This window comes from Pelodiscus sinensis, chromosome 2 (assembly GCF_049634645.1).
Source record: "Pelodiscus sinensis isolate JC-2024 chromosome 2, ASM4963464v1, whole genome shotgun sequence".
Taxonomy (NCBI): Eukaryota; Metazoa; Chordata; order Testudines; family Trionychidae; genus Pelodiscus; species Pelodiscus sinensis.
Window position 1 is genome coordinate 77642494 of NC_134712.1, and position 15618 is coordinate 77658111.

At 43.7% G+C, this 15618-nt stretch overlaps 1 protein-coding gene across 4 annotated transcripts in view; it reads right to left on the reverse strand.

Moving 5' to 3' along the window:
- LAMA3 (laminin subunit alpha 3) overlaps positions 1-15618 on the reverse strand; it is a 195106-nt gene that overhangs the window by 112922 nt on the left and 66566 nt on the right. For all 4 annotated transcript variants that reach the window (XM_025181720.2, XM_075920832.1, XM_014570532.3 and 1 more), the window contains 7 exons: positions 13705-13842; positions 12468-12514; positions 6793-6892; positions 5170-5222; positions 4751-4856; positions 1552-1651; positions 197-353 (listed from right to left, as the gene is read on the reverse strand). In XM_025181720.2, the coding sequence (XP_025037505.2) occupies positions 197-353; positions 1552-1651; positions 4751-4856; positions 5170-5222; positions 6793-6892; positions 12468-12514; positions 13705-13842 (701 nt within the window). The remainder of the gene's footprint in view (positions 1-196; positions 354-1551; positions 1652-4750; positions 4857-5169; positions 5223-6792; positions 6893-12467; positions 12515-13704; positions 13843-15618) is intronic.

The following is a 15618-nucleotide window of genomic DNA, read 5'->3' on the forward strand; positions in this document are numbered from 1 at the left end:
GTATGCTCCTGTCTGTCTCTCATCCATTGCAAGTAGCAAGGAAGAGTGAGTGGGCTTGTAGGAAGTTGCAGTGATGATTGCAAGGAAAAACTTTATTGTGACTACCTCTGTGACTTTATATGCAGGTAACAATACTGAGGAATCATAAGCCCCAATGGCTGCATTGTCATCCAAGAGCATTTAGTCAATGACGTACTTGTATGGAAGACATCCGTGCATATCCTCTCCAACTAAAGCCAGGAAATTCCTGAGGGTCATAACCAAACCGAATGCCTCGTCCATTGGCAGTGGTACCATCTTCGATCTCAAATTTCATGTGGTGTAAATCCGGAAAAAAGTGGTTCTTTTCGGGTCTTTCATAAAGGAAAAAAAAACACAGGGGATGCTATTTATTTTCTCTGAATGTCTGAGTTTCTTTATATAAAAAATGGTAACACCTCATTGTCAGCTATCATACTGTTACCAGAAAATACAGCTATAACTGCTGACTGAACATCAAATATGACTATGGAAGTAATTATGTTTTGGTCATCTGACAAATTCATGTGTTACCTCACCATCTGTGAGTAACAAGACAAACCCAAATTCATTATTTCACCATACCACCATGTAGGCCACTGATGCATGGTGCATTTATGACATCAGTTTATCTGCAGTGGATATTACCTTCACAGGTGGATGGGGTACATATGCTAATACTCAGCATAGCGGGACACCTCCACCAGGCCACCTCCATACAATTTGAAGGCACTAGCTAATCTCAATATAACTTTATTCTCAGAAAATGAAGCACTGAGGCGGGGGCAGGCTGGTCACAGTGGAATCCTCTGAACCCTGTTCATACATTCCTGGTGACAACTGGAATGTATGATAACAGGAAGAATTCAAAATGCTTCTATTAATGAGCTAAATTCTATTCTCCATTATACTGGTACAGCTCTACTGACATAACAGAGAGGGAAACTTGGTTCATTTTATTTTTTAAAACAACATATGCAATGCTATGGAACTGCAAAAGATGGAATTGATGGTTAATTAAATGAGTTTCAAAAGTCATAAATATAAAGTTAAAAGAAAAGTGGTGGGCAGGAAACATCAGAAGGGTAGATGATACCAAGGCCTACCAACTAATTTATTAGCAATGTTATGTGAAAAGATACCAAGCAATCTTGGGCAGTTTTAAATGATTGTTTTGAAGCATGAACTATGGTTATATCTGCACATGTGGGGTGCGATTCCCAGACTGTGTAGACATCTTTGCCCTAAATCTACTTGAATTAACTCACTAAAAAATAGTCGTGTAGCCTCTGCACAGGCAGTGACATTTGATGGGAGGAGCTAGATATCCCAAGTACAAATACCCAAGGGGTCCCAGTGGGATTGTGCTCAGGGCAGCTACCCTATCCTGCTGTTCACTACACCCTGTGGCTACACTACTATTTTTTAGGAAGCTAACTTGAGGCAGGCTAGCATTAATATAACTAAGCAAACTGGGAATCACACATGTGGATACAAGTATAGACATAGCCTAAAGGTCTCAGCAAGACTTACGTCTGACAGGTCATTCCCACTACGTGGTTTCTGCACTGGCAGGCACCTGATGGCTCACTGCATACAAGACTGACAGATCCTCCAACATCACACTGGCAGCCTGTCAGGTAAAGAAAAGATACCATATTTTCTTCATAAAATGTAATAAGCGTTATCAGAAACCTTCCTCTAGCATCCTCAGAAACTATCTCACTTCCTCTAGCTGCCATTAAGTGGCAATGCAAGTTTCCCTCTTCAGACTCCCTTGTGAGATTTTCAAACAAATGTTAATACATACAGGCAGTCCCCGACTTACGCAGATCCGACTTACGTCGGATCCGCACTTACGAACGGGGCTTTCTCGCCCCGGAAGTCGGGGCGAGAAAGCCCCGTTCGTAAGCTGCTCCGGTGCCCCTGGTCTGCTGGAGACCGTCTCCAGCAGACCAGGGGCACCGGGCGGGTTCCCGCGCTTCTGAGGCTTTGCCAGAGCAAAGCCTCAGAGGCGCGGAGAACCGCCGCTGCTGCCGCTTCAATCTGGGCGCCTGTGGTCTGCTGGGGACCGTCCCCAGCAGACCACAGGCTCCCGGACTGAAGCCGCAGCCGCGGGGGGGTCCCGCGCCTCTGAGGCTTTGCTCTGGCAAAGCCTCAGAGGCGCGGGACCCCCCCCGCGGCTGCGGCTTCAGTCCGGGAGCCTGTGGTCTGCTAGGGACGGTCCCCAGCAGACCACAGGCTCCCGGACTGAAGCCGCAGCTGCGGTGGGGTCCCTCCCTCTGAGGCTAGAGCAAAGCCTCAGAGGCTCTGCTCCCCGTGTCCCTGGTCTGCTGGGGAGGGGGGGGGGCGCAGCTAGTGTGCTCCCCCCCCCAGCAGACCAGGCTTTTGTTTTGGACTCTGGGGCAGAGCAGCTGGGGCGCTGCCGATTGGTCCTGCAGCGCCCGCTCTGGGCACTACTGGACCAACCCAGCAGCACCCCAGCTGCTCTGCCCCAGGTCCTGATTCAGCCGCTGCTGGTCAGTTTCAGCAGCGGCTGAATCAGGACGCCTGGGGCAGAGCAGATGGGGTGCTGCTAGGTTGGTCCAGTAGCACCCAGGAGCGGCGCTACTGGAGCAACCCAGCAGCACCCCAGCTGCTCTGCCCCAGGCGTCCCCAAGTCAGCTTCTGCTGAAACTGACCAGCGCTGACTACAGGAAGCCCGAGGCAGAGTTGCTCTGCCCCGGGCTTCCTGGAATCAGCTGCTGATCAGTTTCAGCAGCAGCTGACTTGGGGACGCCTGGGGTTCTTAAGTTGATTCTGTATGTAAGTCAGAACTGGCAGTCAGTTTCAGCAGTGTCTGAATCTGGACGCCAGTTCCGACTTACATACAGATTCAACTTAAGAACAAACCTACAGCCCCTATCTTGTACGTAACCCGGGGACTGCCTGTATTTCAGTTATTACTGGTTTCTCATCAGGGTTTCTTTTTTTAAACATGATATAAAATTGATTTTCCTGATCAAAATATTAAATATAAGCCATGCTTACAGTTTGCTGTGATTAAGGTTCAATAGTATAAGCATTCAATTTTTCTATTCAATGGGACAGATTTTTGTAATGATGGTTAAAATAAGCATATAGTGGGAATACAGTGGCAATTTATTTTTCAAGAAAATAAAGAACAAATGCATGCAAAATACAAAAGAAAGTTTATTTTTGAGGGGTTGCTTTGATTTGTGAAACAAAAATTATATATTCACTAGCATACAATCATATATTTATTTATACATAATTTTTGAAAAAATATTGGACAAACTATAGACTTGAAAGAGCAAATAGGACTTCAGGCACAAATTAAGAACATCCTTAAGGGAATGTCTAGACTGCATCCCTCTGTTGGCAGAGGGATGCAGATTAGGGAGGTCGACATTGCAAATGAGTTAGAGATTTAAATATCCTGTGCCTAATTTGCATAAAAATGGCCACTGCATTTTGCCAACTCAGCACTTTGTCAGCAAAAAGTGGCAGTCTAGAGTGGATCTGTTGAGAAAGAAAGCCTTTTTCAACAGATCCTGTAAACCTCCTTGCAGGAGGCATAAGGGATCTGTCGAAAAAGGCTTTCTCTCTCGACAGATCCCCCTATAGACTGCCACTTTTTGCTGACAAAGTGCTGAGTCGGCAAAACGTTGTGGCCATTTTTATGCAAATTAGGCACCGGATATTTAAATCCCTAACTCATTTGCAATGTCAACCTGCCTAATCTGCATCCCTCTGCCAAGAGGGATGCAGTCTAGACATACCCTCAATGTATATCTTGGTCAAAAATTTTAAAGCTGAATGCTTCAAGGTTCACATCTTAACAACAAAATGTAAGTGGCCTATTTTTCTGATGTGCTGAGTACCCATAAATCTCCCTGGACTCAATGGAAACTTTAGGTGCTCAACCCTTTGGAAAATCTGACCATTTTTGCTTAGGTAATTTAATTTTATTTTCTAGGTTTGATCATTTTGACCATAATTTACAACTCCACACACTGAAGAAGGGATTGATTAAAGAACTGAAATGATCTAAAAATGTACCTCAAATAATTAAAGGACCAATCGAAATCTCAATGTAGTCTACGGGGATGTCTCAGAAAAGGCTTTACATGACATAAATCTTGAGATGGAGGGAGAGAAGGAGAAAGTAGTTTACTTTCTGCTAGGACCTGAATTCAGTAATTCACATTTTTTTCCTGCAGCAGCTGATGACATTACAAACAGCTAAGCACAGGATGGAGCTGCAGTTTTTACAGGAATCAGTGATGTTATTAATTCTTTCAGAAGAAACAAATAACCCTGATCTAAGGTCCTGAAAGGCAAAGGAAAAGGAATAAATACTTTTCAAATACCTTGTTTTAAAGTCTATTTATCTGTGATATTTAGGTCTTTGTGTATGTTTTGTTTGGGTAACATTTATTTCAGCCTGAAGACACTTCACATTGCTTTCCACTTCATTTAAACCTGCTCAAAGTCGGGAATGGGAAAGTATCAGCCTTTGTCAGAGAGGCTCTGTATGCTGCAGAAACATCTGCCATGTTCCCTTTCCCTTTGATGGAAATAAGTGACTGTTGCAGAGTGCTTTAAGGAAAATGCCAGAATATTCATAAGCAAAAGTAATTGCTCATGAATGAGCTCAGTTTGCACAATCAAACGGGGGTTTGCACCTTTACATGTATAATGAGCACTCACAAGCTATTTTCCATTTTACCTTGGCATCCAAAGTAATTCCTGAATTCTAGAGCGTAATAGCCAGCTTCACAAGTGTCACAGGAACTTCCACAAACATCAGGCTTGCAGTGACAGTCACCATTGTTCTGGGGGAAAATGATTTGATCAAGATGGTTTCAACATTTTGTTTAATATTTCTGATGCAAATGGGGGGAAAATCCTCACCTAACAAATAAGATATTTTCAGGATAATACTTTTGTCACCTGTCACCTTGAACAGACAGACTAAAGGGAATGTGCTCAAGAGCCAAAAAAAATATTTCAGGGGAAGTTTTATGGGGCATATAGCTGGAATGCCACCAGTTATTTGTCCATACAAGGATAACAGATAGTTCTAGCAATTCTGCTCTACTAAACATTAGAATAATTCCTTTTTATGCAAGCTTAATTTCTCTTTACCTGTTGACACTCTCCGACTCCACTTAGTGTCCCCATCACATCACACCGGCACTCTGTGGAAACAGACACATTGGCCTGAATTTTGTCTTTCTAGGAAACTTTTGGAGCAGAAGCCACAGAATCTGAAATAGCGATTCACTGAGCACTGATGTGAATTTTCTTCTGAAAACCATAGTGCCTTCCTGAGTTCTAAATATGCAAGAGGAACTCACACTTCACAAGGGTGCACAATACACAGCTCTATGGAAAGTGTGAAGGCTTAGAGAGTAAGGACAAGCCAGGGCATTGCCTCCCAACTGCCACTGTGTTGATGGCTTGCACTCCAGACTAGGCTAGCACAGAGCAAGTCCTTCACTCAGGTGAGTATAAGAAATACAACTTTGGCCAGTCCCTGAATAGCAGGGGAATAATGGGATGAGAGGAGAGGGAAAGGAAAGGGAGAAAGGAGGAGGGCTTCTTGTGTCCTTCACTCCCATGCATAAAATGGGCAATTGCCATCCACACATTAATCTGAAATATTCTAATCTGTGTTTTATAAAGACAGGCCTGAATTGAGAGTGAGGAATTGTTTGCCTTTCTTTCTACCCACAATGAAGATTGATATTTTCTCTGATTGTTAAAAGTGCTTATATGGAAAGAGAAAAAAAACTCCTCCTGCCAACATGATTGATTATTCTTTATTTTCCAGTGCTACCCTTGGGACACTTACAGCATGCTTAATGAAATATGAATGAGACAAATATCATCACAGGAACCATTTTTGCTGACATAGTTGCACTGTGAAGCCATGGAAGTCCCACTACTAACATTGCAACTTCTAGAAAGGTGATTGTAACTGGTCTCTGATGAGGTACAAACCACACTTTGATCTTACCCAGACATAAATAAAGTAGGCTGTGCAAACTGTGAAGCCAGTAAGAGTGCTTTCTCACTCATGATAACTTAGGAGACTAAATTATTAGAGGAAAAAGGAAATTTTCTTCAAATTATTGGGCAAATTCTGTTCTGAATTATAATGGTGTAAAGCAGGGGTGGGCAATAAAACAGCAGCAGTTCCTTATAGGCCATTAATATATTTATCTGCAGCTCTGCAGATAGCTGCAAACACAGCTCTCATTGGCCATGGATCGCCATTCCTGGCCAATGGGAGTGGCAGAAAGCTGCACGTACTGGGACACCATTTTCTGAAGCTCCCATTGGCCAGGATCGGCAACTCATTGCCAATGGGAGCTGCAATCACCAGTACCCATAGAGGCAAGGGAAAATATAGCAGTGGGGGGTCAGGATCCAGCCCACAGGCTGGTATTTGACCACGCTAGGTGTTAAAGTTTCCACTGAAGTCACAATGGGGTTACACCTGATTCATACAAGTGCAACTCAGAGAAGAATTTGGTCCAAAACCATCAAATGTTGGGGCCAGGATAGGGTCTGACTTTCAACACAAGTGTAAGCATGATGGGTAATTTGGTACCAAACGTCAATAGTATGAAAAATCTGCTGTTATCAAGCAGTGGTTACAGTAACCAACATAGAAGGCTTTTTTCACTAATTAGCTAATGAAGATGAATAAAAAGAATTTAACCATCTTTGATATACTGAAGAAATGCATGTGTGAAATTTTACCTGTACATCCATTGGGGTTTTCTCTGGCAAGATTCCAATAAAGTGGTTTGCATCTGCTACACGTAGGACCTTCAACATGCTGCAGACACTGACAATAGTCCTAATGGCAGAAAAGAATCAAACATTAGGCATTCCAGTATCCAGATTGTTTTTAAAAAATGAAAAGAATGTCTATACACAATGAGGCATTTTTTTCCTACCAGGAAATTCTAAGGCATGTGAATAATGTGCAGTGCGGGAGGGGGAAAAGCACTAGCTTACATCACTTTTATTTCCAAAAAGGATACTTTACTTAACACTCAAAGGAAGCATGCTAACTTATAGCCATAAGACAGGATACAGAACTTTTACTATATTCATATTTAAACAATAGATGCCAAGACAAATTTCAGAACAAATTTCTGGGCAAACCATCCATCTTCTTCTTGGTATACTTCAAACTGTGAAAATTTACTGGGCCCAGGAAAGTGCACCCACATTAGCTACCAAATGAAATCCCATAACACTATAGGCCTCGCTTGACATGAGACATCAGAAATGGATGTGGCCTTATTTCTTGGGAAACAGGATTAGGTATGTAAACATTTCAGCAAGCTAGAAATAGAATGTCTATGCTATGGCCACGTCTCCGCTTGCTGTGCTGAAGATCGATCTTCTGGTATTCAATTTAGCGCGTCTAGTAAGGACCCTCTAACTGAACACTGCAGGTGCTTTTGATCAGCCCAGTACTCCTCCATTTGTGAAGAGAAAGAGAAATGATCCCGTCGACCTCCCACTCTGAAGATGGCACCAAGCTCGGCTTAAGGTATGTCGACTTCAGCTATGTTATTTCTGTAGCTGGAGTTGCGTATCTTAATGAGTGATGTACAGTAAATGCAATATAATGTATAAATGTATATAAAGGAAGATTTCTGTGTAACTTTAAATGTGTGATATGCCTTATACCCTAAACAGCTCAGTGACACATAGCTAAGCTGTGCTTGAGTCTGAGCAACTCAGAGTAGTTTTGTTTAGGGATGTTAAGGACTAGTCAACTATCTGATAAGCAAATGCTTATTGGATAGTCGACAGGATAGTCAACTAGTCTCCTCCTCTCCCCCCCTTCCACCCTTCCGCCCCCGCCTCTATCTGTCAGCTGGAGAGTCTGCAGGCTTTGTGCAGCACTGCCCTTTTAAAATGCTGCAGTGTCGTTTCAAAGGGGCAGCGCCACCCTATCGACTAATCAAATAATCAATGCAAAAATGCATCGACTATTTGATTAGTGAATTACATGATACTTAACATCCTGAGTTTTGTTCTGTGCCACATAAAAATATCTGTGACAAAACCTAGAATTGAACTGAGTCCTTGGGAAGCCAAATGAAAAGAGGTCTCAAAGAATATCCCAACACCGTGGTTTCTTGTCTTGGGCTATGTCTAGACTGCAGGCTTCTTGCACAAGAAGCTTTTTGCAGAAGAGATGTTCCGCAAAAATTTCTTGCGCACGAGCACATCCACATTGCAAAAGCGCATCAGAAAAGCAATGTGCTTTTGCGCAAGAGAGCATCCAGACTACATGGACGCTCTCTCGCAAGAAAGCTCTGATTGTCATTAACAGAATGGCCACCAGGGCACCTGTGCTTCTTCCGATAGGCTGTTTGTTTTTGCACAAAAAAACCCTGTTTCCTGTCCATACACTGCGCAAAAGCTCTTGCACATAAAGGAGTTATTCCTCATAGAAAGAGGAATACCTATACCGCAAAAGCCCCTCTGTTCCATCGATTCACTATAAATTTTCTTGCGCAAAAACGAGTTTGAGGTGTGGACGTTCCTCAGGTTTTTGTGCAAAGACCCTGTAGTGTAGACGTAGCCTTGCAATCCAGATTCCATTTGTCTGGAGCAGGTAATATATAGTGTATTATACGTGTCACTTAGCTGTCAAGGATCACAACCAAACACCTTAGCAAAGGCACTAGAAGGGATCAAATTTAAGTGTGCTTCCCAGGGCACAGCAGGAGTTGGTTATCTAAAGGAGGTTCTTATGGATTCCAAGGGAAGTGACAGGGTGAGACTGGAATTGGATAGAAAAGAAACTCCAGCAAATAATATTAAATAAGAAATACAAAGGAAAAAAACAAAAATAATTAAATTAAAGTACAGAAATGTTGCCTAAAGAGGAATTCAGTAAGGGGAACAGAGGGAGATACTTTGGATACTTATATAAAAGAATGTATGGCAAAGCACAGCAAAAGTCTGCTAAATGTCAGTAAAACTTTAAAGAATAACACCCATGGCTGACTATGGAGAGAACAATAATTGTATCTTAAGAACAAATGCAGAAAGAAAGGATAAAAACAAGCTCAGAGCCACTAAGAGAAATAGCCTTTGGAAGATGAGTGATTTAAGGAAAGAGAGGGGGGAGTTAAAACAAGCATTTATGAAAACATCAAAACCTTACAAAGTACTGAATGCAACATTAAATACACAGAGGGGGAATGCTCGGTTTAATAATAAAATATAGCTATGGTAGTACAACTTGGCACAGTCTTTCCCCTTGGAACTGTGCAAGTCCAACAAATTATCCAAGTGGACGTCTGATGGTAACAACTACCACTGCCAGGCTTTTGTCCGCAGAAATCTGTACAACCATTCTGAAAGGACATGGGTCCTTTTCCAAAGGAAAGATTTGTAAACAATCAATTCTAAAAGTCATGGAAGATGGGAGAGATTCCAGAAGATTGGAAAAGGGAAAATATAGTGTTCAGCTATAAAAAGCAAAATTAAGGACAACCCAGGAAACTACAGATCAGTCATCTTAATTTCTGCGCTAAGAAAGATAATCGAGTAAATAATTAAGGAATCCATCTGCAAACATCTGCAAGATAATAAGGTGATAAGTAACAGTCAGCATAGATTTGTCAAGAACAAATCTTGTCAAACCAACCTAACAGCTTTCTTTGATAGGATAGCAATCTTTGTGGATAAGGGAGAAGTGGTAGACGTGGTATTCCTAGGCTAGCATTTGACTTTCTTGTCAATAAACTAGGGGAATACAACCTAGATAGAGTTACTACAAGGTGGGTGCATAACTGGCTGGATAGCCATTTTCAGAAAGTAGTTATTAATGGTTCACAGTCAAGCTGGAAGAGCATAACAAGTGGGGTTCTGCAGGGATCAGTTTTGGGACCAGCTCTGTTCAATATCTTCACCAATGATTTAGACAATGGCAGAGAGCATATGCAGATATTATCAAGTTGGGAGGGGTTGCCCATGCTCTGGAGGATAGGATTATAATTCAAGCAAAACTGAAGAAATAGTCTGGGAATTGTGGTCAATGGGAGCTGCAGGTGGTGGTCCCTGCAGGCAAGGAAGCTGCCCCTGCCCCAAAGGGGAGCTGCCCCCAGTAAGTGCTTCGCAACCCTGACCCATGCGCTGAGCTCCCTCCCATAACCTAGTTCTCTCCCAGACCCCTCATGTCTCCCAACCACCTGCCTTGAGCCCCCTTCATACCTTAACTTCAGTCCAGTCTCCACACACCCTGGCTACATCTACACTGGCATGATTTTCCGAAAATGCTTTTAACGGAAAAGTTTTCCGTTAAAAGCATTTTCGGAAAAGCACGTCTAGATTGGCAGGATGCTTTTCCGCAAAAAATCCCCGATCGCCATTTTCGCGATCAGGGCTTTTTTGCGGAAAACAGTACTGTGCTGTTTACACTGGTCCTTTTGTGCAAAAGTCTTTCGGAAAAAGGCTTTTGCCCGAACGGGAGCAGCATAGTATTTCCGCAAAAGCACTGACGATCTTACATGAGATCGTCAGTACTTATCCGGAAATTCAAGCGGCCAGTGTAGACAGCTGGCAAGTTTTTCCGCAAAAGCAGATGATTTTGCGGAAAAACTTGCCAGTCTAGACACAGCCTCCAAGTTGTGAGCCCCCTCTTGCATTCTAACTCCCTCCCAAATCCCACACTCCCACCTCCTGCCCTGAGCCCCTTCTAACACTCCAAACCTCTTGGCCCCAGCCTGAAGCCCATCCTGCACCCCTGATGCCTCATCCCCAGCCCTACCCTAGAGCCCACACTCCCAGTTGGAGCCCTCACTCCACATCTTCCACATCTATCCTCCTGCCTCAACCCACAGTACCCTCAAGCACACTGAATCTCCTCATTTTGACCCCACCCCGTAGCCTTGGAGGCCCCACAAAATCTAATAGCTCTGGGGCCCAGAAGAGATAATCCAGCCCTGCTGGCCATGTCACTGTTCCACAACCTCCCTGGGCAATTTATTCCAGGGGTTAATCACTGAAAATAAGTTTTTCCTGACGTCCAACCTAAAATGCCCTTGCTACAATTTAAGGCTATTGTTTCCGGTCCTATCCTCAGTGGTTAAGGAAAATATTTTTTCTCTTTCCTGTCATAACTTTTTATGTACTTGAAAACTGTTATCATATCCTCTCAGTCTTCTCTTGTCCAGATAAAATAAACCCAGTTTTTTCAGTCTTCCCTCATGTGTCATGTTTTCTAGACTGTAATCATTTTTGCTGATCTTATCTGGACTTTTTTTGTCCACATCTTTTTTGATGTGTTCCAGAATGGGACTCAATACTTCTGTTAAGGCATAATCAGCAAGGAGTAGAGCAGAAGAATTGTTTCTCTTATCTTGCATACAACACCCCAGGTAATACATCCCAGATTAATATATGGAGTTTTTTTGGAACAGTGTCACACTGTTGACACATATTTAGCTTTTAGTCAACTATGATCCTGAGATCCACAGCACTCTTTCTTAGGCAGTCATTTCCCATTTTGTATGCGTGTAACTGAATGTTCCTTTTTTGGTGGAGAACTTTACATCTGTCCTTACTGAATTTCATCCTGCTTACTTCAAACCATTTGTCCAGATCACTTTGAATTATAATCATATTCTCCAAAGCACTTACGATGCCTTCCAACTTGGTATCATCTGCAAATGGTATGTGTACTCACAATGCCATAATCCAAATATTGATGAAGAGATTAAACAGAAATGGACAAAAGCTAGAAGTGGTAGAAAATTGAAAAGGGAAGCAAAGGTATACAATGAGAAATCTGTGTCCACCGGAGTTAAGGATAATAAGGAGGTTTTTTAAAGTATAATAAGAACAAAAAATGTCCTAAACAATGGTAATTGTACTTTACTGGATCTAAATGGCAGGATTATCAATAGTAATTATAAATGGGGAATCATCACTGAATGGGTGTGTTCCTGGTGTGTTAATTATGTGCAGTTAAGAAAAGTTTATTAACGAGTTTCTGGGTTTTGTTATTTTATGGATGCAGTACTTTTGCTGCTTCCTTCTGTTTTAATCCTTGGCTATGTTCCTACAGCATATTATGTCAGCTTGATTATAGAGTGACATACAAAAAAAATTAGCTTTTTTGCCAATTATACTAAGCTCTATCAGGTTTTGTTGCTGCTCTACTTTATGCAAGTCATGATCACTTGTACCAAAGCTACCATTAATTTTTAGTTCTGTGACCAGTTCTTTATCAGGACTAGGAGTAGTATATAATTCACCCATGTTCATTGCAACACTCCTTGAGGTAGGAAATTGTCATTTATAATTTTTAGAAACTCCAAGTCAAAGTATTTAATAATTACAGACATAGAAAATCAATTCTTAACATTTATTGTAAATGCCAAAAATATAATACTTACAGAATGGGAACTAAGAGTACCTGCAGGGTCACAGTCATTGTTGGCTCCTTTATATAATTAAAAAAATAAACATATGATCATTTTTTTAATGAAACAATGGAATAGTTGCAAATTTTTAACTTTTTTATACCAAGGTTGCCCAATGATGATCCAGATACTTTAAAATGAGTGGAAGTCTTTAATAATGACAGCATAAATGGATAATTAACATCAATGCATAGACCTTTTAGTTTTATATGTAATCATATCAAGATTATTTGCAAAGTATGGCAGGGATGCGAAGAGACAGAGAGAAAACACTGAATAATCAAGAGTATTTTTCCTAAATCTACAATGCCATCAACTAAAGAGTGCCACATTTCTTCAAAGCAGTTTATGAAGCATGAAAGTGAGTGACAAAACAAGATCTTTTAGATCATCCACTCTATCTCCCTCATTTGTCTTGTACATGTTTCAATGGGATTTCTATCGCATTATGTGATGGGGTGACAGGGGCTGAAGGGATAAGCCCCGCACCCGGCCCCGGCGCCGTGGCACGTAAGCAGTGCTGCAGAGCCTGTTAGGTCGCAGCCGCTTGCATAGGAGGAAGGAATTCCACCGGCAGACGGACCAGAGGGCCGAGGAGCGCATTCACCAGCATCCCGGGAAGAGGGCGCTGGCTTTGAAAAGGAGGGCGCCCACCCTTGGGAGGAGGAGAGAGCGTGGCGGCAGGAAACTCCAGAGAGGCAGGCGAACAGGGGTCCTGAAGAGTGATGAGACCCCAAGCGGCCGAGACCGGAGAGGCTGACAAGGGGTGACTGAAGTGACCAGACGGAGCCCAGCCAGAAGGAAGGAAGGAGCCCAGGACAGTGCCAAGGACAGCCCGTGGGCCCGTGAGTTGTGGCTCCCCCCGGCCGAACAGGACGTCATTCACGCCTGTTCTTAGGGTCCTGGGCTGGGACCTGGAGAGAGGAAGGGTCCAGGTCCTCCTTCCCTCTCGGCAGTTATGGGGACTCCAATACCAAGGAGGAGTGCTGAGACTGGACTAAAACACACTTGCGGGGGAACAGGGTTGCAAGGACTGGGGAACCAACCCCTAGTAATGGGACTAAAGGCACGAGGGTGAGAAGGGGTTACAAAGACTGAGGGAGTTGATCCCCTAACACGTTATCTATACAGTGGAGTGCACTGGGAAATACAGTGGCACAAATGTATGCATTTTGCATCAAGATACAGTATTTTCCATCATAAACCTTACCTTGGCAATAGGGGAAACTGTAGGCTTCTGAAAGGCATGTGTCACACTGCTTCCCTGTAATTCCTCTTCGACACTCACATTGCCCTGTTGATGACTCACATGTGGTCTGGTAGGAACCATGAGGAGAACACTGACAAGCTGAACAAAAATCATTATTTAGTAAGATTCAAGCTACATCTAGTAAGAAATAACCTATTTCAGGACTGTGAAATTTTAAAACTTAATATTACGTGTCTGCAACATTCCTGATCTTCTTTGCAATAAGACTATTAAAAACACTCTCTACTTAGGAGCTTATTAATTATGCACCCCTCAGTATAAAATCTGAGTGCCTTATTTCACACAAGTGTTACATGATGACTTGATCTTTCCCTTCTTAACATAAGCAGGTAGGATTATCAGGAATTCTCTACAATCATTCTTCTGTTCTTTGTTTCAATCTGAGGGCAGACTGGGAGGAGGGGGTCTGGGTTTTCTTTGCTGGTCCTGTTTAAGGTTACAGAAAGTTTAAGGCAAAGACCTTTCCTAGGCCAGGAGACAGCACACAATATGTTCTAACATCAGATTGGGAAGGGCTAAAAACTGAGTCTTGCCTTTGACCCGGAGAACATTCAGGTTTGTGGTCACCTTCACATTCCTGTCCACACTACTGACCCCAATATTGCAATGACTTACATACATGCTTAACTTACACATTTTGAGTAGTCTCACCGAAGTGAGTAAGGCCACCCATTATGGATGAGGTTAAGCATGTGGCTTCACAGGATCAGGGTCTAAAGTTGGACCTATTAATAACAATAGTTCTTGTTGAGTAGCAGCTGGTTCCCTAACAGCTGTTGGATGTTTTCCTGAGAGCCAGTTATAATCGTACTGTGCAACATATAGCTCCTCTGGTGCTGTCAAACTGAAATAAATTTTTAATGACCCTGATTCTTAGGAAAGAAAAACACCCGTTCAAGATGGTCAGTGACACCAGACACATGACAACCACACCTATAATCGAGCACATAACAACCATGTTTAAACTACTCAAACACATTATTTCAATATCATTGTGACAGGACAGACCCGCAACGAGCGGAGGCACCCCCCTGCACGGCACTGTACGGCGGGGTGTCAGGCGCCAGCCGGCTCTGCCCAGCCTGCTCGGCAGCCGCGCAGGACACTCTGGTCCTCGGCGCGGTGGGTGACGTCAGCCAGACGCCGCAGGGCTGTGGGATACGGCGCCGCGGTAACGTGAGGCCGTCCGGACGCGGGAGGTGAGGCCGCTGGGAGAGGCTGGGGTCACGGCCTCGGCGCCAGTTTTAAAATGGCCCGGCCGAGGAGCGCGGAGGGGAGAGCAGAGGTGATCGCCCCTGACGAAGGGCAACAGCCGGAGGAGTACGCGGCAGACCGGTACCCTGACCTCCCCCTCCCCCCGAGGAGACGCCGGGCATCTACGGTGAGCGACTCGATCGGTACGGCCGGGTGCCAAGTAGTGCCGATGCGGGAAGGGGAGGAAGCAGCCCAGGGCAGAGTCGGGAATTGACTGGTGGGCTGACGCGTTAAGGGTTCACCCCCCGTCAGCCGGGTCGGGCCCAATTGAGCCCGAACCCTTAGGGCCCTGGGCTGGGGCCCGTGAGAGTGGGTGGGCCCGGGCCCCCCTTCACCTCCCGCCTCACTAGGGAGTGGGAAACAGAAGACAAAGACGTCTGAGAGGAGACTAAAAGGATTGATTCAAGGTGTTAGGGGAGAGGTTCTAGGTGAGACGCCGCGGGGCGGCACGGGGCGGCACAGTCATGTTAGACAGGGTCAGAATATTTCACTCTGTGTGATAACTCTCCCGTCTAGGTTTCTGTAGTATCAATTATATAATCCATTTTTAGTCTGATCAGTAGAACTGATCAAGTGAGCAAGGTTCCTAAGATGAGTAAA